The sequence below is a fragment of the Ischnura elegans genome, chromosome 3, assembly GCF_921293095.1.
Source record: "Ischnura elegans chromosome 3, ioIscEleg1.1, whole genome shotgun sequence".
Classification (NCBI taxonomy): domain Eukaryota; kingdom Metazoa; phylum Arthropoda; class Insecta; order Odonata; family Coenagrionidae; genus Ischnura; species Ischnura elegans.
The window spans coordinates 77,014,914-77,040,687 of NC_060248.1; the positions used below are offsets into that span (position 1 = coordinate 77,014,914).

General features: G+C 39.6%; 1 protein-coding gene across 4 annotated transcripts in view; it reads right to left on the reverse strand.

Moving 5' to 3' along the window:
* LOC124156038 (protein slit) overlaps positions 1-25,774 on the reverse strand; it is a 500,940-nt gene that overhangs the window by 346,520 nt on the left and 128,646 nt on the right. For all 4 annotated transcript variants that reach the window (XM_046530336.1, XM_046530334.1, XM_046530335.1 and 1 more), the window contains exon 3: positions 21,781-21,852. In XM_046530336.1, coding sequence (XP_046386292.1) covers positions 21,781-21,852 — 72 coding nt within the window. The remainder of the gene's footprint in view (positions 1-21,780; positions 21,853-25,774) is intronic.

Sequence of the window (25,774 nt, forward strand, 5' to 3'; positions counted from 1 at the left end):
GTGTCTAATCTCAGCTCAAAAAAGTCAGGGATTGAAGAGAATTTTTTTCTAACAAAGAAGCCAGGCAAACTTACAACTTAATAGTGAGGAAACAGGAGGTGACACGTGGAAATCTCCTTGTTAGGTTTCCCTTTTTTTCGTAGGGGGCCAAAAATGAGGTTCCCTTTGGAAACCCCGTTTGTGCAGGGACGGTGCGTCAGAGACCGGCCGTGCTCGGGCTATGCCTAGCGTGCGCACGGGAGCGTGGGGTCATTAGTGCTGAGTAAGCAGTGCGCCAGAGAGGGAGCTCTATGTGATGGCAAGGACAGGGATAACTCAAGTGCCCGGGCGGCGGCACAGAGACGAGACCGCATGCAGAAGACGAGTGTGGTCGGTCCCTTCGGATACGAGTCGCCGGGCAACCGGTGGTAGTGGTGGAACCATATGAGGTTACCTCACCCCTTACCCCGCTGACCTATCCAAATAATCCTCCCCTGAAGGGAGATGTGTGACGGCGAGAGCCCAGGGAGTATGGACGGTGATCGCCACTGGACTTATCCACGAAATGAGGTCCCGTGGCTTAGCGACACAGGTTGGTGTTTGTCTAAATGAAGGAGAGCTATGAGCTGGCGGCCGGTTAAATCGCTTAGTCAGCTACCGCTGTTTAATTATGAATAGCCTTCTAACTAATACCTGAGATAATAATAGTTATAATAAGTTTACCTCAGCATGGAAAATCAAACCCTTTTGAGCGATGAGATATTAAAATAGTGATAGTAATTTACGACTAATTTGGTTTTAATTTTTTACGAGAATTATATGATCATAATTAATCGCAAATTTTCCTAGTAGTAGAATATATGCTAGTTTTTATTGATCAATCGTGATAATAATTATTTTGTATTAATGCAAAAATGAATGGAAACTAATTTTGGTAAGTACATACTTTTAGCAAAAAGTCCTATGAATTTTAGACTTCGGAGAGGCAAAATTAAACTTAGGCTAAAAGTTTGTGATTATTTTACTCTGCAAACAACTCCCTAGTGTCATTTGAATTTGAGATAAATTTCCCCATCAAAACGACAATATTTTAGAATTTTGCAGGTAGTCCAAGGTAAGATAATGCACAGTATTTATTTTGCTCTTCCGATAAAAAAAGAAATAAAGTGCAAATCAGAAGGAAAATGAGAGTAATGAGAGGCTGATAAAATAACGAAAAATTTAGAAGCATGCTGGAAACAAAACTGAGGTCGTACACAGTGAAAATATTTTCCGTGCAAATCATCCGTTGCATTAACGTATATTCGGACCCATAGTTTAAGGAAAAAAAGGATAATTATTTTCTCTACCACTTCGGGAGACAAAAGCTGCATACACGACTCAAATGTTGGAGCATGAAAATGAAAGGCAAACAAAATAACAAACGAATCACCCCTTGACACCTTCACACTCGATTAAAATGTCGCCTTTTGAACGGAAAATAAAAAGAGAGGAAGAAAGCTCCACCAAGCGTTTGGAAGGCTTCATAAAGACGGGCATGGTGGAGAGGGGTGGTGAGGGGCACACATTGCCGCACGCAATGCATCATGGGACGCTTGAGCAACCTCGCGACGAGTGACGGTGAGCAAATGGGCGTCAAAAGGGAAATGAAAGAAAAGGGGAGAGAGAAATTGCTCTTGCACGTTCGCCAATGAAAATAAATTCCACTGAAATAATGAAAGAAAAAAATCCGGCGCATTCATCGTCCTTGCATTTTCATTCCAGTCTCAAATTCCTTTGGAAAGCCTTGTTGAATCGTCACCTCTTTCTTCCGTGCATTCTTTGTGCATCCCTCTTTTTTATTTTGCCTTTCAACGCTTAGGAAAAATGAATTCAGGATATTTTTTTCATTTTCACGACGGTTGCTTAGTGCTTACTGTATAACGGACAAAACGCATTCCGCTGGCTATTTTCTGGAATTCCAGTGCTGAAAGATGACGAAAATCTTTCATTCGAGTTTTTACACGGAATTTGATGAGCTAAAAGAGCTTGAATACGCTAAAACAGAGGTTAAAACCTCATGCATGTTCGTATAGCAGATGTTTCAGGCCAGGAAAATTTAGTGTATTTGAAAAATTTAATGTACTTGAAGAGTAAGTCTCATTATATGTTTATCAAATTCTTATTTAAACCGTGGTGCTAGGTACTCATTACAATTTAATGGATTAGTAGTCGTAACATTCATTCCCATTGGTAAGCATTAAATACTCAGAAAACTTGCCATTGAGGAAAACTTTCGGAGCGAGAAAAAGCACCCGACACGAAACAGTAAAAGAAAATGAACAAAGGGCTATCGTAATATTACTTCTGTTTTTCCTAAGTTGAACACAAGAAAATTCATGAAAATTAGAGTTTGTGAACCGAAAAATGTGGCCCCTTGATAGCATAAAGACCTTTATGGAAATTGTGACACAACACTGGGAGGGCGAGCAAGAAAAAGCAAAAGAACGAGAGAGATAAGCACGGACGAGGATTTAGAGAAACGATGGAGCAGAAGAAAGTGACTGAGTAGGGTAATGCTAAGTAACGAGGAAGGGAAATGCTGTGCCGTCACGAAGGACAGCCAACAAAAGTTAGGCGGGAATTCTAAAAGAGAGGTCACGGAGTAATCAAAGTAGTAGGGTAAGATCAGGGGAACGACTTATGCTGAGGAAAAGAACAAAGAACTCATCGGTCAAAAATAAATCAAGGGGATAACATTACGCATAATCAACATTTGGAAGAATGGCAATAATTCGAGGGAAATAGCCATTATCTTAATAGGGAGAAAATGTTTGCGTGAAAACTCCAATCAGTAGACCAAACTAGAGAGCTAGTCGTTAACTCTAGTTTCAATACAAGCTAACGGCAATAATACTTGAAATACACTAATTAATGGAAAATTAAAATATGATAGTCAAAATTTGGAAAAGTGCAAAGGCTGGAGAATTGATAGGAGAAGTATAAAAAGATTTTAAAATTTTAATTTTGGCAGAGTCAAAAAGGGATGGTCGAGATGTGAAAACAACTCCTAAAATAATACGAGGGAAGAGGCAATAAAAACACAAGCGAGGAAATGTGATGAAAGTGAGAAACCCTAATGAGCAGCGTCAAAGGGTTTAATTCTGGAGATTTAGGGAAAAGATTAGCATTTTTCATTTCCTCAGAAATCGGAAATTAAGAGATCTTTATCTGTACCTCAAGGACTCGGCCCCATAGATGTTTTTTTTTCATTCCGACTCTCCTTTTTTATGAGGCGAGACGTCATAACGAGTTACATAAATCGACTACTAGCTATGTAATGCCTTAACGTGTGAATTAAAAAGAGAGGGAAAGCATGTGCTTTTGAAGTTAAAAAAAATTAGATCGCGAATAAAGGGTCGTAAAAGCTCTTCAAAAACATTAAAAATTAGAGTTTGTGCTAGATGTGAGCCTCTTCCGCGGTCACTTTGTTTAAATACCCTTGAAAATTAAGAGTTCGAGGGAGAAAATAGGTATTGGGGGCATTCAAAAAACGCTCATATAATTTCAGTGGAAGAGAACTGGCTCTAAGACATAACACCATTAAATAATCAAGACGATAAGGATCAAAAAGCAAGGTGCTCTATCTCGGGAATTTTAAATGCAAGAACGTAATAACAGAAGACCAACCAGAGCATGCATTAGGCATAGCAGAACAAGTAGTCATTTTCTCCCAAGATAACATTAGTGTACACTGAAAAAGTGAAAGAAGAGAGGGACTGAGTGGAGAAATATGGACGCAATATTTCAAGATGAGGAGAAAGGGGAAGTGTAATAAATTTCTCGGTTCGAAATGTCCAAAATATAATTAAATATGATCAAAGGAGTTATAAAAATGTCTGACGTGAATGAGGGACCTCAATTTACATTTTAAAAATGGCAGTGATGCTTGGATTCAGTGAGGTTTAACTATCTTAGAATTATGTTCATTTTTTATCAAAAAAATGCTTTACATTACTATTTATTATTTGAATTAGCTTTCGGAGTCGTAGCTTCCAATTAATTTTTTTAATTAATAACAAACACACACAATCCAGGGAAATATTTGCAAGAAGCCAATCAATCTGCTTTCACGTTTCTAAACTTAGCCTAAACACTTTTCAAAGCTATGCCTAAAAGGATTAGCCCCAAAACCTTACCTAATTAACACAGAGAGTACTAAAAGTTTTTTCAACCATTTTCCTGACTTTTTGATAGGAGGAAATAGTAAGAAACACTTTGATCATATTTATTAGATTGCTAGAGAACAAAGTGGTACCAGCATATCAATAATAGCGTTAATTACTAGGTAAATATGCTATCCTCGATGCTAGAAATCTAGCCTCTGAAAAGGTATTAAAGGAGTACAAGGCTTTAACTGCAATGAGGAATACATGCTTGGAAGCTACACTCTTGAACCTTCATCTCAGTCTAGTTTTAGATGTTAAATTACTCCAAACCACCACCGAGTCATTAGCCCGAGACTAGCCTTTTGGGAGCGATAAAAGCCAACCCAAACAGATCATTGATTCACTCCAGCCGCAGAATTGCAAATACAACACGCAAGCAAGCTAAAGGCGGAGAGGAAAGTGTTTGCCGTTCAGCGGCATGGTAGCGAGCTCGTTGCGGACCAAATTTGTGACCCCGCGGACTGGTGTTACCCGAAAGTTTAGCAACCGCCGTCACGACGTCCGATGCAGCGGAGACGGCGCAAGGCCGCGACAGGTGGGGAAAAACCGCTCCGGCCCCCTCGGTACCCTAACGGAACTCCTCGGAACACCAGTCAACTTCCTTCGGGTCCGAAAACATGAGCAACTTCGGGAAGGGAAGACCGCGTCGGAAAAAAAGGAGGAAACGACTGCCTTAACTTCCGCCGTCGGGAATTCTAGGTTGTCCTCAACGTGCGGGAGGGTTCGGTTTAAGGATGCACTCAAGACGGAGCGTGTCATGCGGTCACCGGGAGTTTTCCTGCACCCCCGAATTCCACGGAGAAGCGGGTGGGGGGGGGGGGGGTTTAGAAGATTTTTTACAGGTTTAGAAGAAGTTTTTGTGACGACTAAGCTCGAGTGCGCAGCACGTTGAAGTGACTTCGTAACACTGTGAACTGACGGCATGGGCGCTGGGAACTGGGTGCAATGGGATACGCATTCATTTCCCGTCTTTCATTATTTTTCGGGAATATTAGAACCAACTGTTTCTTGAATTTTAAAGAGAATTGAACGATGTAAAACGTTTATTCTGCCCCAAGATTCTCCATGAAATTAAGAAGATTGCCTAATTAATAAAATACTCTCGTTTAGAAAAAAATAGATCTTTATAACTGAAAACTCTAGAAAAGATAGTATTGATATAAAAGTATAGAAATATAAAAATAATAAGTAGCAACCAATTATAATGGAGATTATGCGTAGGCTACAGTCGATACCGAAATTATGAACCAAATATAATTTTATCACGTTAAATAGGAAAGATATTATAGCCTCGAAGGTTCACAATATACCTTCTGTCTGTAAACGTAAGGGAATGGCAAAAGTACTAGATTTCCAAGTGCATCAATATAATAGGGGAAGAGAGATTGATGGAATGTAAAAGCACGCCTTCATAGTAGTAGGTACTTGAAATATTATGGGCTTACAATTACCACAGTTGGAATAGAAAAGAAATACCATATCATATGAGCACATACAAACTACAATCAATTAATGCAGAATAGTTTTTCTCAATTAAGATTACTGAACTTCGTATTTCCAATTTAAAAAAATATACTGTGCCAATGAATTCAACATTTCATATTAATAGGGTAAATTCAGACGCCTAGCAAGCCGAAGGAAAGACCACAGCACATATGAAAGCACCAAAAAAGAGAACGGTTCATTAAATATGCAAAATACACAAAATTTCATGGCGAATTTACTTGAAAAACGTATTCATTCATTACAAAGTCTCTTGGACATCAGGTAATGAAAAAGTTAGAGAACCCTCCTGAAGCCTGGGAAGATTATAGTAGGTATTTTCAGCAAGTTGCTTCAACCAACGATCTGAAAGAAGTTGACCTGAATCCCAAAAGTTTGCCGACACGATTACGATGTTATTCCAGGTAAACGCATATTAATTACCCGAATCAATTTCCGAGTTCTACCTACGGAACAAGTTTCGCGAATTCATCAACTCAGAATTGATGCTGAATTAATGAACGGATCTTCGAATAATGAAAGTACATATTCCATAGGAGAATAATTATATATTACGGAACGGTTTAGGTCATATGCGTCTATGGCAAGTTCAGAAGAAAAAACGTTAGTTGACTCTTTGGAGCTTTCACTTCATTATAAAATGAAAAATATCGGCATTAATGATTAAAAAATAAATAATAATAGGTTTCTTATAAATATTTCTCGGGTTTCTAGCCGAGTGAGTATTTTTTGGTCAAGACCAAACCAGACCAAAGAATACTCACCCTACTCTTTTTAGAGACCAAAAAATACTCACTCGGCTAGAAACCCGAGAAATATTTATAAGAAATATTCGCCGAGAAAAAACAAGATCATATAATAATAGGTTTAATTATGAAATTCTAATTAAATCATTAAATAGAGATGAATGACAACGAACACACTTTGTAAATTTTCATTGGATTTATTTGCAAGCACGACGCGTTTCGACGCTAAGGCGTCATTATCAAAGCGTAGTAGTTTTTTAATTATTTTTTTATATTCTTATTTTTATTCATCATAGATTTTCACAAATTTGAAGCCGAATGTATAGATTTCAAAATAGAAATATCTCACTCATGAAAAAAATTGAACTCTGGAACTATTATCGTATTGATGTAATAACCAAACAGTTATTTACAACAATACTTATAGACCATCCGCTCTAGAGGAGAAAAAACAAATGATAACTATACGCAGTTTGAATTGAACAAATAAGGTAAAATAGCTGCCATCATTTACGTAAAAATATCAAAAGTCAGATTCCAATCCATGCCGAATCGTTTAGAAATGATGAAGGGGGTCGAGCAGAACATTAACCAGGAATGAGCAGACAAACCTACGGCAACCGGGTTCTGGAGAACTCGCCATGAATTATGAACGGTCCATTCCTAGAAGATCCGAAATAAAAGAGAGCAAAATATATGCTCGAGCATGGCCATGGGACCGAAAACATCTTCTTCCAACATCCCCACCTGCCTCCTTCATCAGACGGAGATTCCTTCGTGATATAAATCGCAATCTTCCTCCGCGGCCACCCAAGGCGGCCCCCCACCCTAGATTGTGAGCTATCTATCGGAGATCGCCAGACTGCCGGCACCAACTCCTTCTAAGCACTTGCATTGGCGAATGGTGCCCATGAAGAACGTCCGGTTGGGGCGGTCCGGCCAAACATAATATATAATGAACACGCGATTCAAATGGAAGAGGTTGATGGCGCCGCTTCGCGTCAAAAATTATATCTGTAGCTTAAGGCGGGCGCATGTATGCCTGCATTGGAGCCCGAGGATAGAATAATTTCAAAGTATTCAGCACCTAAAACTTCGTGGAATGAAAGAGGAACTAGCTTCCTGGCAAAGCAAGAAGTAAGAATGCGAAAACTGGAATCCCGACACCGCCCAATGCGGGATGGAAAAGAATCTCGATATATGAGACGCAAATTAAATTTCATTGACCCAAATAGCGCCAATGCTACAGTTAAAAAACATCCACCTCGGGACGTTTTGCATCCTTAGTCGTTAATACCAGACTTTAACTTAGGGAGCAGAAAAACTACTTCTAGATAAACATTTATCAGCCATAGATAATTTTAAAGATATTTGACATTAGGTAAAAGGTCTGAGAACATTTGTTAATGCAGAGTGGAATATCGGAAAGTAATCACCCACACCGCGACAGGGCCCACATCTGACGAAAAGACAATGGTAGTGGGCATGAACGAAAACCATCAATGAGTATCTCGCCAATTTGAGCATGTATCTACCCGAAAATTTGTTTAGAGAAGCTCTAAACTGCATAGTCGAGTCGCTTCATTGACCTCTCATCAATAATGTAAAATATTATTCAAATGGTGTTACAACTCAAATCCGTATCGTAATCTTTCCTTTTCTAGTCAAACACGGGATTCCATACCATTATGTATTCATGCTTCTGACAAGTCCAATAAAAAATTTTTAAATTCCATGATCAATTTTTTTCACCGCGCATTATATAAACAAGGAATACGTTTGGAACAGGTCCAAACTCAAGGCATTGTATGCAAACAAATTAATTCCATTACTAACTACAATCATATATATTAAAGGGAGCAGTTTTACTACCGAAAAAGTAAGCCAGTTTCCCCCGGGTTTTAAGAAGTGTCTAAAAATGATCTACAGCTTAACTTACTACAGAGTGGTATAAATATCTCCAGCCAATCACAGTATATCCTCAGAGTCCCCCTTTCCTCTTTCCGTCACGAGCCAAGGATAAATTCTTGCCCACTTGATTGAGAGCTGGAGGAACCTCATAAAGTTTCTTTTTAGCTAAAGAGACATAAACCCGTACCGTAAAATCACCTTCTGAAACCGTCTTCATATATATACCCACAACCCTTATCATCATGGCCACAGATATTACCCGTTAGGGAGATAAAATTCTAGAAATAGTACATATCTCGCGACAGCGCCATTATTTATAGCAAAGCGAGAAAATAAATATCTTTGAATGGCTTTAAATACGACAAGAAAGGTAATAGGCGAGGAGGTGACAAGGAATATCTTGGCTAACGATTACAGCCATGGGATCGTGCACTTGCTGAAGAGCGAAGAAGAATTAAAACGTAGTCGTAATGAAATGAAAAAAAGGCCAAAGCAAAAGTTAAAGTAAAAAATATATTTAGAATGAAATAACGAAGAAAATCTCTTGTGTGAGATGTACATTACTGTTCTCTAGGAGCTCATTTATGTACCGCAATATTTTCTGCTATCACTTACGGTCACGTCTGTATCTACAAGGTTGCAATTCATGCAATAATATCATAAACATGGAGTGAAGTCAATTCTTTAATGAAAATTTCTAAAAGTAATATCCCCTTCGTTTGAAAAATCGAAAACCTATTAAACAAGTTGAAATGGTAATTACAAATCATCGTTGCTAGACCAAATCAATTTTTCATTCAAAAGATAATAATATGGTATAAAATCAATTCAGATTAGATACAGTGAGTTTTCAGGATATATTTGGTAATACATTTGCTAAAAGAGATGGTCCATCCCTCATAAAAACTATTTAATTTCACAACCATATTGAAGAATATCGTACCTTCGTCAGTACACCCGAAATGTATCGAAACCGGTCGAAAATCGAATTATTTTTGTAAAAAATTGAAATTTTTTTTACGATAGATATGTGAACTTAAATAAATTTTCCCATGTTACATATTTAATGCCTAAAATGCTCATCAAAATTAAAACAGCAGCAGTCAACACGTTAAAGGGAATAATAAGACAGTACGCAGCCATCGGCTGGGATTACAACAAGAAGGATTTCACGGGAAGAAATGAGCAGAAGAGAAGTACGAAAGGATGAAGGACAGATGGAAGAGTGTTAAGAGGGATAAGAGGAAGAGGAAAGAGAAGAAAATGAAAGGAAGAAAAAGAGACCCTTTGGCCGGGGGAGAAGGCTTGAAATACCGACGGTTGGGAGTTGGAAAGAACGGTTTTTATCCGCCGGCAAGAACTCCTTCCTCCGCGCTCCCTCCCTTATCCGCACTTCACCACGAAAGGGGCGAAATAAAGGAAGATCTCCCACCGCACACCCACACAAAAGCAGGAGCAAAGCGGCAGCAACGGAAGGGTGGGCGACCGTAACTCGTCCGAGGAGGCGAACACCTTCTCCTCCCCTCCCCGTCGCCTACCAGTAAGGTCCATAAAGTAAAGGTCCAAATGGCGATAAAATCAGTTATATTTCGAAGCCTTTTGACACAGTGGGGTTCCCTCCCTGGGAGGAACATGCCTTTCCACCCATAACGCTCAAATGATATACTTCGATATACTCACACACGCCTCGCTCCCAGAGCTCTGCAGCACGGTATCCCACCCTCTTGCTTCTTTTTCTCAGTGGCCACACTTTTCCCACCATTGGTCTTTTGTTTTCTCTCTACTACTTCCACTATTCTTAAGGCGCTATGCTGGAGAATATATATTTTTTCATCTTGATAAAAATACGAGAAAGGTATTTTTCCTATATTGATTCAACGATATCGAAAAAGTTTACTTGTGTAGCGGTGGCAGTACTGTTCACAAGATGTTATCTAAATACTGTTAAAAAAATAATTCTAAACAAATAGAGATGTATTTTATGATAGGCAAATGAAAATGAACTATTAAAAAAATGGCCGTTCTCAAATTCTAACTAAGGCATGTAAGATCATATCAAAGAATGAAATACGTTATTTAACAGTTAATCTGGAGTAGAAGTCGGGCATATTAGTATAATAGACTGACATTTTCCAATAAAACTGTGGATAACTCCCAGTCTGTTTTATTAACAAATTAAAGAAAACATGATTATCCACATAATCTTAACTGTTATAGGTGTCATACTCCTGAACGCTAGAGCTCTTCTACAGCATAATATTCGCTCTCGCTTCTTCCTAAGTTCCCACACGATTCCTTTTTATGCTCTCTTATTTTCTCTTTCGCAACTTTGAAAAACGTATGATGTCGTGCCGGAGGATCTACCCAGTATGTGCTCCCGCCAAGCTGTTTTCTACGGCACACACACAAAAGCCCGCGCGCACACCTTTCCTGCTCTTCACGCGAAGAGAAACGGCCGGTACGTAAAGATAAGAATGCACGACTGCACTCCGTGGTTCTCGAGGACGGTTCCCTCAGATTGAATAGTCTATGGCACTGCCTTCTGAAGGAAAATGCCTGCATAATAATAATTATTCATTTTCAAAGACTAAATGGTTGATTTTTGTTTACGCGTGTTAAACATAAATTGCCTGTCATGAAGATGACAGTATAACTGTCCAAAATGTAGTGAAATCCGATCAAAATATTTTTTTAATAATCAGCCCTCAGGAGAAATAATAAGCATTCTCTAACTTGATGTTCAAGAATTAAATGAATCGGATTTTTCAAATATTCAAAGTGCAAATTCATTTTTTAAATGACAATTCTTCACCATGCATTCAGGTAATAATATCCTTAATATGAAGTTTATGAAGCCAGAAAAAATCGATTCAGGTTTTCCAAAGACATTGTTTCCATAGGCACTCTTTTTAAGACTGGAATAAATTCCACTATTTTGAAAAGGTAGTGATTAATAGCAACATTTTCGAGAAATTAGTGAAAAAAGGAGTCAAATAAAGGAAAGGAATATCTGAATGATAACTGGGCTAAGATAAAAATATTCTTTAACAACCAAGATTTAAAAGCTAGTATTTTATGCAAGAATTTTGAAGCGATGATACAATACTGGGGTCCTATTGACAAGATTAATAGGTATAAAGCTTATTGAGCCTGACAGATAATCCATTTACGATTAAAATCTACGGTGCGCCAAGGAGGGAGGAGGGGTTTTATGATTAAACGTTGATGAACACGCGAGGATAAAGAATTGGATGACCTTCACGCTACGACATTTGCATCATAAAAGGTCGCGTGGACAACCGTGAAAGTTTCTTTATTTAATATTTAGCTCGTTCCAGCGCTTGGATAAGATGATTTAACCCAGTGTAAAAAGAAAACGTGGCAAAGCACTTTTCATGGTAGCATGCATAACTAAGAAAATATACGCAGTGCCTACATACAGATTGAAACACATACATGAAATTTCAATTTTGTAATTACATGGCTTATCGTACACTTAAACTCTAGGAGGATATGACTGTAACAACAGTTTACAGAAATATACTAGCCACGAAAATTTATTAACCATCTGAGAGCTAGATCAATGAAGAAGAGCTGGATTCATATTTCATCACATTTTGGTATCACGTCTCAAGGATTCCTCAGCTATTTAAGGTAATTTAAAGAATACACTCAAAGAGTTTGTTGAAGACAGAGCGGGGCCGAGCATCAGCTCTCGCATCGTAGAGGGCACTGAGGCCAAATTAGGCCTAAGTAGTCCTGCAAATAGCTACTCCTTCAGTACGTCATTTCAAAAAAATTGCCACGGAAATATCGTTCTACTCTATTCTCATCTCAAAATTGATTAAAATAACAAAATATTATAAAGATAGCGACAAAATTGAGAAATCGGGAACAAAAAATAGAGCGGCGTGAAAATCAACATATAAAATGTATACGGTGTTTTCTTTTATAGGGAAAAACTTTCCCGAGACGGGTGCAATGAATCTATCAACCCCCGGATTCGGGCGCGAACGAGGAGTGAAAAAAACAAAGGAACGCGGAAAAGGAATGACATCACAAACTTTTCCGAAAAGAAATTAAGCGAAGCGAATTGGACCCTGGGGCCATAAAAGTGGGGTACTTTTGGAGCGAAGACGAAGGATGGGAATGGAGGCAAACGGGGTAGAGAGAAAGAGGAGAATGGAATTTATAAGAAAGGGAAGAAGGAAAAAGAAGAAGAAAAAAAGGAACACACTTCAAGTATAAATAAGACCCGAACCGAAGATGGGAATGAGAAGTTGAATTTCCCGGAGAGAAAGGACGACCGTTTGGCAAGGGGCCCGGAGGACCCTTACCGCTCGGTCCATTTAGCCCACAAGGAAGGGAGTAAAAGGAGGTGATCTGAGGTGGGAAAGAAAAGTCTGGATGCGCCGATGATCGGAAGCGTGGTAGTCGAGTGACTGGAGTGATAGATGTGAGGAGAAGGAGGGACTGGGGGTGAACAAGAGTACTAATGGAAAACAAATATCGGTAATAGTACAAGAGAACCACTATTGTTCTCTTAATATCTAACGCCTATAAGCATTACCCTGAAACTTACTTGGCTATCAATCAAGTATGAGCTGGGTTAACTACCCAATGCTATAAATTTTAAATAATAGCCGTACACACAAGTAGCATACATGTGTAGTTATTATGCTGTTATTGCTTGCTTGTAAATCCTCACGTATAATACCATTCACCAATAAAAACTGATAATGAATCAAAATATAAAAAATACGGTAGTTTGAAATTTTTAGTACTTGCGAAAATAATTTATTGGCAATAAAAGCACATTTCTACTCCAATTTACAGTTGCTCATTATTAAAAATCGTTGAAGGTTAGTTTGAATTACTAAGAAGAGGAGATACTTATTTTCTGAGGTATTTTAACGACTAATTTTATTCCTAATCTGTTACGCTTTAACATCAACTGTACGTTCACTATTCATCTAGTATCTCATATTCGGCACTTTTAGTCATATCGACTCCGTAGAAATGCCTCCACGTTAAAACAGTCCTCGTTATGGCATTGGAGCAGAATATTGCAAAAAATTGCCGGCCAATACACCTGAGCATAAGCGGACAAATGATCATTGGACAACCTGGTTTCTCATCCATTATTCTACATTACTTTCTCCAACTTGTAAATATCAATTCCACATACAATACAACAAGAATGAATTCCAGAATGATGCAATTACGTTGCAGTGAAGATAAATAATCATACTAAACTCAACAAAGCACGGTACCACAAACTATTCATTGCTGTCGAATATTTTCGACGACTATAGCGTAGTTTTCAAAACAAACATATCAGAAACATATGGACAGAAATAAATAAATAGCAATAATAATAATACGTCTTTCTTTAGCGATAATGGAACTAGAAAGCCCCATCTTCAATTTAACCCTATAAACAGTAAGTGGAACCATACTTTGTTGTGTTTGCTATGAGCCTAACTTCGTTCCACCATCTAACAATTTAATTAGCTGATTTGAAGAGAAATAAAGCATAAAAGCCCCTGTAAGTATACGATTTTTTCTTCTCCTTTTCGATCGTGGTTTAGAGTGGTGGACAAATGCCATATCTCAGGTCCTCATCACTCTCTTTCCCCCGTCCAAGTTGCCCCACCCAACCAATTTTTTTTCCTTCTCTGACCCCTTTCCACCTTAAACACATACAAAGTCCACCCCTTCGGACGGCTGACCCACACATCTTTCCGCGCAATAGAATTCTCTTCGTAATTTTCGACGGCGGCGGGAGGACAGTTTTCCACGTGAGCGACCGACGTCATTTCGGAGGGGGCGAGCACGATTAATCCCACAACCGTGAGGGGTGGCGGGGCGCCCATTACAATTGTTCCCACGGTGACGGAGTTAATCCTCGAGGGCGCCACGTGTGTATGTCCAGCCACCCGCTAAGCAGCAGCGGCAGCGGCGACCACCGCCCATTCCGACGAGCTGTAATAACTGCGTGCGTGCGAGGGGTCAGGGTGCATTCCGACGCGACCGTTTCCGAGTAACCGATTGCAGTGATAGCCCTCTCGGAGCAGTGCAGCGCGAGGCGTTGCGTTGATTTGTGTGTTCCAGCACGAATTTCAATCAGCCTGGAGAGTGGCCGAGATAAGGCGCCGGGATATTCAACGCTGCGCAATACTGGGTGTCAAATAAGAGCGGAAACGCGTGATTGGATACTTTTCATCATGTTGAGAATGCTTCCACTCAAAACATCAAGTAGGTACGCGAGCAAGATTAATTCCAACGTATGGGAAACAAACCTAATTTGTTAAAGATACATAAATGAAAAGTAGTTAAAATATTTTTCGTTGGTGTATGATCTTAGGTTTCCTCGGCGTATCAGTTGCAGAAAAGTTTCTCGGGTTTTCCTCCGGTTGATATCGTCCATGTCCGATCCAAGAGGATCCGAGAGGATCTTCCGAATTATTCGGAAGATTCCCTGAGGATGATCAGCAAGTCGCGGATCGAAACGTCGGGAGACATGGACGATATCAACCGGTGGAAAACCCGATAAACTTTTCTGCATTTTTCGTTGGTATTTTAAGCAGCGAGTTTCATCAATTAATACATTATCACTCAAAGTGTGGCTATAGTAGGGGTACAAAGAATATGTGTGCGCTCAATTAAAAAACCATGCTATAATTTCTGCATTTTAAGCTGTGATCGAAGCATAGTGCATCTCCACAAGAGGGAAGTCACTAAAACACTCATCGATTTGGACAGCTGCATCGGTCATTAAATAATTTTTCTGCATCGTTCTACATCTACATTTTCCCCATTGCATTGAAGTCAAAACCTATTTCAAAACTAGAGATATTATATTCATATGACTACTTACAGAACGATGGATTACTGTAAAAAGAATAATTTCTCACCAAAGAGCAAAAAGTCACTAATGTACTAGTAAAAAGCCAAAATAGAAGTAGATAATGTCATCACTTTTTAAAGGATGATTTAATGTTTTTACTTGAAATATCAACCTAATTAGAAGTTGATAAAAACAACTTAACTTGATGAAAAATATGTGGAGGAGTATGACCAGCGCTTAAAAGGTAACAAGTTCACTGTTTGAGCTAAAATGCTTTAGATTCCTTCGTGGTTATTGAATGGATAGATAAGCATGGAAAAGAGGCAGACGCCACAAAGACGGAAAGCTGGCACTTAGGGAACATATATAGCAAAAATAAATCTAGGAATGAAGCATAGGAAGAACTTTTGAACGTTGAACGTTGAGATTGGGTTGAGAACGTTGAGACGGAGTTGAACGTTTTGAACGTTGGAGAAATAAAAATAAGATGAGAGAATGTTGCTGGCGGCGTTGGTTGACGTAGGTACGTCCTCGTCGGCCGAAAGGAAAAGCTACGAGGGGAGATGTCAAGAAAGGCCGGGGGTAAGCCCACACCCTTACAGTAAGCCTCCACCTTGCGTACGCACGTGAGCACTAAAAGAGCGAAAGACACATCTTGATTTATAACTCTCCTGCCGGCTTTCCACGTTACTTCCCCTTCTGTCCAGCCAATGGCCATCATGGAACCAACATTCCACTGACCCCTTCCCGACCACCCCACCTTCGTGAAAATAATAAATTATTTTATAAACAACCGCATTGTCCTGTTGAAGTTGTTTCGGGTTTCCCACCTCTGCCGACGTTTCGATGGTCTTGATGGCTGATGTCCTGATGACGTAGGACGACACGACCATCGAAACGTCAGCAGAGATGGAAAACCTCATCCGGTGGGAAAGCCGAAACAACTTCAACATCATCATACGCCGGGAAAGCCTCAGATCTCTTCGTATTGTGCTGCTTTACGCCCAATTCAGGCCGAAATCGGTAAGTACATAACGTGAGAAAAAAACTCGTTAGTCTTAAACTTTTCGTGAGCAAGATAGCTGAAATGACTATTAATTGTGTTTAATATTTCCCCTTCTAAACCACGTCTATGTACTTATTCCTCAAAAAACTGTTTGTCCCTTCTCTATGTAAATATTCGCGAATATTTGAGTGAGTGGTATAATTTTATATTACCTAAACGTCAATAACACTCTTTGCCGAAAAAGTCTATAAAAATGCTCTCAAATGCAGCACTCATACATCATTTCTCTTCCAAAACACATTTTTTCCTTTTATTTGGACTGAGAATCAGGATGCCGGGAACAATATGAGGCGAAAAAAGGTTAGAGAGATTCAATTCCGCCACAGAATCCCTTTGGACTTAGTTTCCTCCGTGGATTGGCTCGGAGTCGGATTCCTTGAAATGCACATACATCACCTGACAGCAGGGGTCCTCCGGGATGGGATTTGGGTCAGGAACAGACAGAAAGATGGAGGAGCGTCGCACCATTTCTTCCCTGACGATTCCTTGGCACCGTAAAAAAATTTCCTATTCGGTATCCTTCGTGTGACGGAGTACCAGAACGAATTCCGCACTCTTGCTGTCAAATGCATTGGACAATGGACGGGACGATTAAAATACAGGGGATAGAAAGGGTATTAAAGTATAGGGGGTAGTACATCGTGTTTCAAAATCGATAGGATTCTTACTATGCACAGTCGATGAATGATAAGTACCTGTGAACGCCTGAAGTACCGTTTGTAGCCTAAAATGATTCCGGTGGAAGGTGCTAATAAATTTCTTCTATCTTAATATTTGCATCAAGTTTTTAGCCAAATCATAAAGAAATCCTCCCTAACTCTCCATTAAATAGCACTAACGTGACTTCATGACCCCAAAAAACTTCGTGATAAAGGATACTTCACAATGTTCCACTAAGGCTATGATGAAGCAATCACCACAGCGATACAAATCCGTCAATGGCATAGCGAGAAAAAAATTATATTCAAATAATTACGCAAGAAAACGACATATTTCGACTGATTCGATACACCAATAAAATCATTCGATAGGACTAAAAATTGCATTTCTTGTCAACATGAGCCGGAGGTATGTTTTTTTTCGAATCATAAAATGTTTCGGAGCCGGGAATGATGATATCATAAATTTGATAAGGTAAGACCCACTAACAGAGCCAGCCAGCCAAAAGAGTATTCTCCCGTCTCATCCTAGGCAACGAACCATCGATCAATTCCTTCCAATAGGAAGGCATCGTAACCCCCCGGCGGGTATCATGCATAGAGAAACAAAAGTGGCTAAACTCCCTGGCTTTAGCGGCCTGATTCCTACCTACTCACACCACCATACGCCACGGAGCGACTTTCCCACTCCTTGGCGGAATCAAACACCGGAGCCTAGGCATCGAAGGCGCAGGCAGTAGTAGGAAGGAGAAAAAATACAAAGGGACAGTGAGAGAGAGAGAGAGTTGGAGCCTTCGATTTATCTCTTAAACCCACCTACAACTCTCACCCATACCCCTTCCTGCTTTGTTCCTTCACTCACCACCCTCCCTCTGTTACTTCGGTGCATCTGACATCCACACGATCCTCGGCCCTATGGCCTCTCCACCCCCGCCGAAGACGATCCATCTTCCGCCGCGGACCACGTGACCCGGGAGGGAATATAATGCGCCCCAAGAAGAAAAGAGAAGCGAGAAGTTTGTCAGAGCAAGGGATTCTTTTCGGAATCTTTCTCTCGAACTGAAATGGGATATTTTTGGATGACGCGGTCGCACTTCATTGACACCGGCATCCTGTGTGCAATTAAAGGAAGCTACAGATATCTCTCAAATCCACTACCAAGCCTCCAACAAACGTTAGAATGGAAGCGAGGCTTCCGTAAATAGCTACGCCAAGGAATTCACAGAAATGAAAAAAGGAAACGAGACTGCGAGAATTAAGTAGTAGGCGGGTCGATTTTTATCCGAAGATAACATAATTAACCGGACCGTGTTACCCGAGTGATGCCTAATGGAATTAGACAAACATTCTCGTTTCGGAAAAGACGACAGAATGATGTTATGATTCTATTTTTAATTCGTTTCGGATTTAAATTATTGCTCAATGTATAGCTCGTAAATTGAAATCAAAAGACTTATTTTACTCATGGACGTACTTTCTATCAAATAATAAGTAGCCAAAATCTAACCATTTGCTCTTATTTAGTCAGGACTTTGTGACTTTTTTAATGCTTTCATTTGATACCCTTTAGATACGTCTTTAAGTATATGTCTTTTCTTTAAACTATAAAAAAGTTACAACAAAAAATTGCTCAGTATTTTATAATTGGAAAGATCAAAATCATTTATGATAGTGAATAATGTGAGAAACTGAGCGACAGTCCAAGAATACAGACAAAAGGAACTAAAATATGACGAAGACTCAGGAGCAGCAAGGCTGTTCGCGGTCTCTTGCAAAAAAAGAAACGTTATATTGCCTTTCTTTCCACACCGTTTAACCAACCTTTCCCTCTCTTCCAGCGCTCCTGTATTCCTTAACGTGTTCTCTGCTATCCAATATATTTTCACATGCCATTAGATTTTTCCACTTTCTCCGCAGCTACCTTCAAAACCTTCAGCACCGGGAGCAAAAGAGACGATGATATCCTCAAGAATTCCCTCCAGTCTTTCTCATAGGAATAATTTACAATTACTTTCGAACTGATACACAAAATACATTATTTTTTAAGCCATGAACCAAAAAATATATGAACCATATTTTTAGGTTTTTATCATGCTAATGACAGAATAAAATTTTTCGGAGATATATAACTCACTTGAGGACAATGAAATCTAACGAGAGGTTAATAATTCCCCATGGTTACATTTGAGCACTCCCAGCTCGTGTACCTGTGCATTAATATGCGTACTGTCGAGTAAAGAAGAGTATTTGAAACCATTAACATTTTTATGGTCGGTGAATATTCATAGAAAAATAATCCAAGGCATCGAGATATTGGAAGAGGAGAATTCCACGAAAAGCGCAAGCTTCGGAAAGTCAACGTGTGCTGAAGATGCCTATCGGGTATGGCACGGGGAATGCGCGAGACATGAGTAGCATTGGGAGGGAGAAGAGGAGAACGTCGGCGACGTGAGGAAAGGCGGGAAGAAAGGGATGGGGTGAGTGGTAACACCTCCGTTAAAGATGGATGGGACATTGACTTTCGCGCACCTCACACGTACGGAAGAAGACCCCCCTCAGGGCCTGAGCAACACCATTAACCCACACCATCGACACGAGCAGTCGCCCTCTTCCCAGCCGAACCAGAACCCACGAACTACACGTCACGCCTATCGAGACTCCTCGCAGAGTCCACAACTCCTTTCCTCGCCTCGCAAGCGGTGGCTCCTGCTAGCGGCCGGCGGGTGCGCTGAAGACACCGGCTAGGAATGGGAGGTAACGTTGGGGCGGCGGGGGCGTAGGGGTCAGGTAATCGGAAGTGGGAGATGTTCCCCGATGCCATAAAGCAGCCATCGGTGACACAACGACTCCCTCGGGAGTTCTTTGGCGTCGCGGGAGGATGGGTTACAAGAGGCAAGAGACGGAGGGAAAAGGCAAGGAGGCAAAGAGAGGTCCTCGGAAGAACACTACAAGGAGAGCTTTGAACGAAGTATTTGAAGATATTGAGTGTTCAAGTATCAAACCGCGATTCTAGGAATTCACTTCCAGGAGATTAAAAGGATAATTATTATGAGGAAACATAATCACAGATTCACCAATAATATATGATCCACAATTTTTTCGTGAAATGTTTTCACGTAAAGAAATAAAATTCGTGGAACACAAAATTTTAATGCACCTGTGATTATATTTCCCGCTACGCATTTCCCCTAAATATCGCCATCCACCCTATATTGGTTTAATGATTTTATCCTGTAACCATTATTTTCTAAAAATAATTTCAAGGGATATGTACGTCGGAATTTATTTTCGAAAAAATTACGTGTATTAAACCGTAATATCTGTAGAATCGACGAATTCGGCGAAAAATATGGTTAAAAAAATATGAAATTACTAAAAAATTATCATCTATAGTACCTCTGACTTTAAACATTGAGTTTATTTGTTTATTCATGCAAAGGTGCTTTCAAATCGTAAGTCACACTAACTGCCTTCATGAAAAGAAAATATTGGAAACTTGTGATACGTTTACTAGCAAAAATGTGCATTCCTGTGTTACTGACACCAATTATCGAACAAAGAGAGAGTCCTCTTTGATTTTAGTCATTTTAAAAAGCTTTAATAAAAATGTAACCCTTCAATGACATCACTCAGAAAATCCAATCATAAAACACGCAAAGAAATTCGTCCCACTGAGATTGCTGAAGAAAGAGCAGAATTTAAGAAAAGGAAGATACCCTATCAAAAACAATGCTCGCCTGAAACTTTCAAGAGGACTGAATCCGATGAAAACATAATAGATATCAATATCTTCAAGTTCTCCAAGTATCGATTGACAAACTTCTTCCGATTTTATTTACAGTTCCTTGCGCCCTGTCGTGATGATGTACGCATTAACTTACCCGGGAGTTTTTAAAGCGCTGAGAACTGAAAAGGGGTGACGTCACCCTACCGATAACGACGTTAACGTCCCAAATTCCCTAAAACTCTTTTTTTTTTTAAGGATCACGGAAAGCAGACCACTTCTTGATATATACGACCCCTATCAAAAGTTTTCATACCCAACCACGACTTTTTTCCCAAATCCCTGATTGCTGCCTCGTAATGGAATCCCGATTCCGCAACGTATAAAAAAAACCACACGAAGTCGTTCACTTGTTTTGCTCCCATTAAATTCGACCTCAAAAAGGCCTCAAACCCCGAGCTGTAAAAACTTGGATAAAATACGTCCTCCAAAATATAGCCGTCCTTTTCTCTTATCCCTTAACTACTGCCCGTAAGGGTTCGAGCCAATGAAACTTTTTCGCTGCGGTTTTATCGATATCTATTCGTTGCCAGAAAACAATCAAGGGATCTAATCCAAAACAACCTAACGACTATTCCGTTCAATGGAGTAAAGAGTAACACGCAGCAATTCGTCGACACTAATGAAACACCATAACTAGCGTTGGGGTAACGACATTGACCGTCGACCAGCGCTTGTACATCTTCCGAAGGATATTCAGTATGGTAGACAGAGTAATAATAATAAAGCTGATACAGATTCTCCAATATAATATGGCTGGGGAACTACCCACATAGCATTACTGGGAGCAACTCCGGAGGAATCTCCTCTAAGGTCTTTCATAACCAACATGCAACACTAAAATTTATTATTTTTCTCTTAGAATGGGCACTAAATCATTGCCGTTAAATATCAGCCTCGCGGTCCGAAAGTTCGACGAGATAGAGACCGCCTCACGCAAGTAAAATAAGATTAAGAAAATAATTTATCGAGTCCAAGGGCACTAGGAGACCATACATACACCATAACTTGCTGATGATGAATGGCAAGTAGATCAATGGGTTAAGAAGATGGGTTAAGGATATGTATACTTACAGTCGGTGAAGGTTCGGCATGTTTGCGAAGAGCATGTCGGGGAGGTGCCGAAGACGGTTGTTGCTCATGCGTCTGTGGAAGAGAAAGAAACATGGGTTAGATACAAGAACAGGGGAAGGTAGGAACCGTTCATCACACGACGTGGTATGAGTGCACTGCACGCGAAAGGCGTATCCATGAACACAAATAAACTATCGGAATTCATCAAAAACCATGAATCACATCGAGATCCTTCAAGAAAACGATTCATTTTCACGCTTCGATTGTACACGTCTGGAAGAATTAAATTATTTGGAATCAAAATCACTATAAATAAAAAAGAATGCCTTTATCAATTCAGCAAAACTCCAAAATGATAATAATTACATGCTCACAATGACGGTTGACACGAAGAAACCGACAACTCTGGAACATATTGGAGGAGATCGACAAAAGTATAGGTAAATAAAAAAGCAAGTGACTTAAAAGAACCCAAAAGATCACCGATTAGAATATCCGAGAGTCTGACAGCTAATGACTAAATTTGAATTCGCAGTTTATACATAAAAGGCTAATGCGATGTTTGAAATAGAAAAATTATCAGCAATTTCCACAAACAAATCTTCAATATTGGTATTATTACGTTGATTAATAATCAGAATCGTAATTTGCAAAGGCAATTTGCTGAAGTTAATTATTAAGTTACAAAAATCTTATTTTCTATACTTACGATCCATGGTTTCAAGATTAATTGAGAAAATAATTGATAGCATCTAATTTTTCCTTGCACTAGATGAAACAAGTAGCTTTGCACGCTGTCATGCGCACAGGTTTAAAGTTATGTACACCAAGAATTAAGTTCATCGCTAAAAAATTTCGCGTTAACCGAGATTCAAACCCGTATTTACCCCACTCAACCCACTTTTAGCCAATTGCACCACCAAGTCATCTTCCCAGAGCCAACTTCAGATGGGTTTTACCAAACAAGGTGGTGTCACAAGTCCACTCTGTGGCACATGTGACGGAAGTCGTGCTTACTAAGCCACTGTCGGAGAAATAAACCCCAATTAGCCGCTATTCGGCGACAATGAATTTCAAAGCATTGCATGAAACTGTGTAGGTAGTCACGTGCACGGGTGCAAAGTTATTTGCACCAAAGATAAAAATGTAAAAGTTAGTCTCGAAATTCTTTATGAACTCAGTTCAAAAACCAATATGCTAGGAACCTGTAACAATCACCACATTATCCTCCGTTTACTGGCTCAAAGCTTACGCCAATAAAAGGATGCCGCAGAATATGTTATTCACCTACAGTCCTTGGACGAAATTCTTACGAAAAATAAAGAGTGATGAAAAGAACCAATTCATGGGTGGTCGTTCCGCCAGGAAGGAGAAAGACCCTCCCATAAAACAGGATCGGCCCATAAAAGAGAACAGGAGAATCTACTTCGGCATCGTTTTCGTTTTTATAGATTCCAAGAGGCAGTGAATATTCCGTTCCCAGCACATATTCATTACACCTGCGCGAACTAGAGTTCATGATCGAGGGATAATATTGAGCTATTAATTTCACGCATAAAACTAAGAGCATCTAAAATCTAAAACTCTTTCGAAATATCTGTGGTTACAATGCCAAATGGATGAATTTTATTTAATTTAAATGACTTTTTAACGACACAAAGATAAATTTAGTAACTATATATAATTATGAAGTCTCTGAATCCTCAGATTATTTTAATGGTGACTAAGAGTGGGTGTTGGGTTACTGTTTCAAATCATTGAACTACCTGATACTGTGAATATAAATATCATTCACTTAGTGATTCAACCCGAAGGCTGATTTGGAAAGGTGAGGGTAGAGCTCCTCCCGAAATAAGCCACAGTCATGTAAATTTAAACACGTTCAGGGTTTAGAGACCAATTTATTTCCCTGGGCCACCTCGCACTTCGAGGATTTTGTTTAGGGGTATCCGAAGTCTACTCCCGGGATTGGAAACCAGAACCCTCACGATAAGCTGCAAAGGGCTCTATCCACTAAGTCACCATGCTCTCCAAAAAATAATATCCCGGCAGAAAATTTTAAGCCCTCATTCCGTTTAAGGTAGTTAATTTAGAATGCAAATATTGACTCTATTCCATTCGCACCTGTACCAAAAAATTGAAGCAAAGACATTCTAGTTAATTTCTGAGACGATATTACTTAGTACAGTTTTACTGACGGAGCATAATCACGGACGGACGGAGCACTTTAATCCTTCTTAAGGATCACCGGTTTTCGGCCATAACAATTACCACCTTAGGTTGAGTCGGTGAGCTGGAATAGCGAACGTCACTAGCGTTGCTTCATTAAATTACCCATTAATATTCCTTGCCTGCTCAACGCAAAGACGTTGAAATAAATCTCTCCGGATTATTTCACGGAACTTTCCTCCTGTGTCTAGATTTTGTGAATCACGCTGAAAATGATATATTTGCGAGAATAACCGCAGACGAAACATGACGAGGACAAATTATTCGGAGAAAATCCCCGAAATGCTATCCCGGGCAACGGTTGGACGGCTATCATTTTCCACAGCGCTCACGGCACAAATTGCCACCGTCATTCCTAAAAACAGCAATCTGGCAAAGGAGACAACTCTCTACCTTTCACGAGAAACCCTGTCCCTTTCGGTTATAACCCCCCGAAGGCACTTCCACCCAACTCAAACAGCCACTCTCCGACTTCAACCTCTGCACGAACGCACAAACTTAATGGTTCTCCGGCCTACTACTCACCGAAACTTTTTCAACAAGTTTTTTCGTCACATTTACATGCTCAAATCCCACCCAAATGGAAGGACGGGGTACAACGTGTTTCAATTTGACCTAAAACCTACTTAGCCACTTAAGTGGTGTCCCATGAATTCCATCTGCACCTTTCATGGAGTTTACTATGGTATTCAATTCTACGTTTGCTAAACACCACAGTTTAGGGGAAAATAGCAAGTCCATCGGAAGAAATGTTTACGGGGAAGATTATTCGTGGAGGAGGCACATTTTGGGGAAGGTTCAATTAGATAGGATACTTTTACGGCATTGTACCTAAAACAAATAAGGGGAATGAGAGGTTAGAATCCCTATACCCCATCCTAGTCATTAGAGCCTTGAAGAATAGCATTCATTCATGAAATTATTTTACAAAACATCATTTTCTACCCAAATTTAGCAAAAAGCGCAGATGTGATCCTATTATGCTCTGCTCCGAACTTCCTCGCCACTTCTTTTTTTGAAAGCAAAAACCACATGACCACTATATTCTTCGAAGTCCGTCAGCCCACCCTTTCATGCAGCTACCTTTGCAACCAACAGAAATGAATAAAAAAGGCAAAGAGAAGGAAGGTGAAAAAAACTAAAAAGGAAGCATTTGCCACACAGTAATTCGATCAATTTATAACCTCCAGCCAATCACCCTCAGAAATGGCTACAACGAACGTTCTTGCCTACTCTTTTATTCCCCTGATATGATTATTTAAGAATATAATGGATATGAAGAGTGTTGGAGGCAATTGACACTCGTTTTTAGGGCCATTTCAAGGCTTGAAATTTACCTATTAATAATAAATGAAACATAAATGGCCCAATAAGAATTTTTTAGCGGTGATATGAAACTACGATTGAAAGAGACAAGATTTTACCATTTATGGCCACAATGTGCAAAATATAAAGGCACGACTAACATGTAAAAAAATATTTTCTCAGCAGAACTAAATGTTTTGGTTCATTTCCGTTTACTACATTTTCGAGAAAATAAATTCGTTTTATCGTATTCCGTTACCGTATAAATTCGCGAATATTTTAGGCTGGCTGAAAATTAGAGAGTGAAAAATATGAGTAAAAATAAAGAAGACCATTTTTTTTAAATGTCCGATGAAAGCGTTGGATATTCCAGAGAAAACCATTAGAGGGAGCGCAGCAGCGTGGGAGATGCTTGAAGAGAAACAGATGGATTAAAAAGAAAAGCACGAGTAATGCGAAG